The sequence below is a fragment of the Propithecus coquereli genome, unplaced genomic scaffold, assembly GCF_000956105.1.
Source record: "Propithecus coquereli isolate 6110/MARCELLA unplaced genomic scaffold, Pcoq_1.0 Scaffold26, whole genome shotgun sequence".
In the NCBI taxonomy this organism is placed as follows: domain Eukaryota; kingdom Metazoa; phylum Chordata; class Mammalia; order Primates; family Indriidae; genus Propithecus; species Propithecus coquereli.
In genome coordinates, this window is record NW_012148174.1 from 1,643,441 (window position 1) to 1,645,925 (window position 2,485).

The window sequence follows — 2,485 nt, forward strand, 5'->3', positions numbered from 1 at the left end:
ATACAGCCCCAGAGTTTCCTAGTAGAAATGATAGCAATCTTGATTATATCATACTATATTCTATGCACTTTTGCCTATTAAAGCAACTCAAATGTTTAAAATACAAATTTAACCCTATCCTAGTTTTGTTTGAAAAATACCAATAGCAAAATTTTTAAATTTGGAAAAAACTCCAGATTATGTTTAAAGTCCCAACTCTCTCTCAAACTAAAGAGGGGCTTTGAGATCTCGTTGGTAAGTGACAAACCCAACTTTACCAAGCCAACTGGTCCTTATCTCAGGTCAAACAAACTTCTGATATTAGAACGACTCAGAAATAAAGTCTGAACTTTGATCTGAATTTTAGACAAAGAAAATTAGTCAATTTCTTTTTTTCTTAAACCATACTATGGGGTCATTTCAGTTGCAAAAAAGAAAAGAGTCATTGTATATCTGTCCATATCAAAAAAAGGTAATAAAACTGAATAATAGTCATGAAAATTCTAAGCCACAAAGATTCAGTTAAAAGGAAATGAAGTGCAGACGACTTAGGACAGGAAGGCAGTGACGTCCCGTGGAAAGCATGTGGCTTTCTTCAAGTAAACCAGCATTTGCTCTAGACTTGCACAGCAAGCGGCAGCAATGACACTCACCGTAAAGACTTCCATCTGTCTTTCTCTATGTGATTTTCGGGTCCTTCGCTCTCATAAGAAGCCAAGTAGAGAGCTACAATCAACCAAAAGAAAGTGCATGAATGTTGAAGCCTTCTTATACATTATCTACTCCCATCCCTGGTTCGACTCAAGGCAAACTCTATAGCAAAACACACCCTTTAAAATACCAAATCATGACCAAGAAGCTTCACGAGAAACACAGAATATCGCTTTGCCTCTGATTGACCATCCCAACAAAAACCCCACGGCCTCTAGGCCAGAAAGGCATTTAATTCACTAACAATTTAGGAGGCCAAAGAGCTTACAAAACGCAAGCCAAATGCTGCAGTCACACACTCGGATTTCTGTTCTTTACAAAGAAAGGGGCGAGGGTTCTTTCCTGGTAGCCTCGGTTTTTAAAAAACACTTAGTAGGTAGTTTAAATCAGAAAGACTCTTCATCCAAAAATTTAAAAGTTTGTTATTAATCCCATTTGTAGAGATTTAAAACAATCAAGCCCCGTTCTGGAATAGGTACTATTAATTTAAAATGTTCTTCAGTCATTATTGGAAACAGTATCCATCTACTATGAGAAATTGTTAGTTAACAGGTGCGACCGAGTCCTATTATATTAAGATGTAACAAATCAGTAAGATAAATCCCCAAATCTTTTATGAACTCTAACTCTCTTCCGGTGAGTTTTTTCCGGAAGGAATTGAACAACTTTCCAACCCAAAATTCCCAAAGGTTTTAACAGGTCAAGACTTTCTACTACTTTTTCTGAACAGCAGCGGGTAACAATTTACTGTTCTGGGTCTCTTTTTCCCCAAATTATCTTGACTATCAACATACCACAAAACACCTTTCTCTCCATTGATGGAAGCTCAAATGGGTAAAAAGAAAAAAAATCCTTCAATAACTCCATTTGTCCCTAAAGATCTGCAAGATCTGGCATCATCAAGAATGTTTAAACACAGAAACATACTGTTTATGGGTGGATATTAAGTGCAAATACTTTAGGGATAAATCATAAGGTCTTCTGTGAAACAGGAAAACTCTTAAGATGGAACAGATCAGAGGAGAGACCTCGTGTTATACGAGGAACCAAGCGCACGTATTTCTGCGCTAATTTCCTGCACACAGGATTCGGGCGCGCGGGCAGCGCCGACCGCGCGGGCTCACCGTCTTCACTGAAGACTGGCACGGTGAGCAGGTACTGCAAGATCTTCCGGTCCCTCTCGAACGGACACTCCACCTGCTTCCACGTCATAAATTCACTCACTTGTTTGGCCAGTTCCCAGAATTTCTGGAAAAGAAGAGAAGAAAAGAATTTAAAGGCAGTCACCGAAAATTACGGGCTTGGAAGAGATAATTTAAAAAACGCTTCCTTCTGGTTTTTAATCTTCTGAATTATATACTTAATAAAAAACTCTATTTGCTGGATATAGGTGAAAACTTACTCAAGCTCCCTCAGAAAATAACAAGAAGGATAATAATAATCGTAATAATAATGGTGCAGCTACTCTATTCTACTCGGTGTTGTTACTTTCTTACAAAATAGTAGGGAAAGAGACAATTTGTCCTCCAGCTGCACAATGGGCTTTGGCCGCCTGGGCTGCAGGGCAGGAGCATCCGCCCCCTCCCTGTGCTCAGATTTCCGCGTCCTACTTTACGATACTCACCTCGAAATTGACATGGCCATTTGGAAGGCGGTTGGCACAGCCCTCATTGAGGAAATAAATATCTTTGATTAAGAGACTGAAGAACGGTATCACAATCTAGAGGAAACAAAAGATTCTGGTTTGTTTGGACAGATCGACACTTATCTTCTCATCAAAGGATACAAGAGATTA

At 39.1% G+C, this 2,485-nt stretch overlaps 1 protein-coding gene across 5 annotated transcripts in view; it reads right to left on the reverse strand.

Moving 5' to 3' along the window:
* Window positions 1–460: 460 nt before the first annotated feature.
* Window positions 461–2,485, reverse strand: part of RASGEF1B (RasGEF domain family, member 1B) — a 170,079-nt gene continuing 168,054 nt past the window's right edge. For all 5 annotated transcript variants that reach the window (XM_012647238.1, XM_012647240.1, XM_012647236.1 and 2 more), the window contains exons 11-13: window positions 2,315–2,410; window positions 1,815–1,938; window positions 461–705 (exon numbers count right to left, since the gene is read on the reverse strand). In XM_012647238.1, the coding sequence (XP_012502692.1) occupies window positions 629–705; window positions 1,815–1,938; window positions 2,315–2,410 (297 nt within the window). In that variant the 3' untranslated portion in view covers window positions 461–628. The remainder of the gene's footprint in view (window positions 706–1,814; window positions 1,939–2,314; window positions 2,411–2,485) is intronic.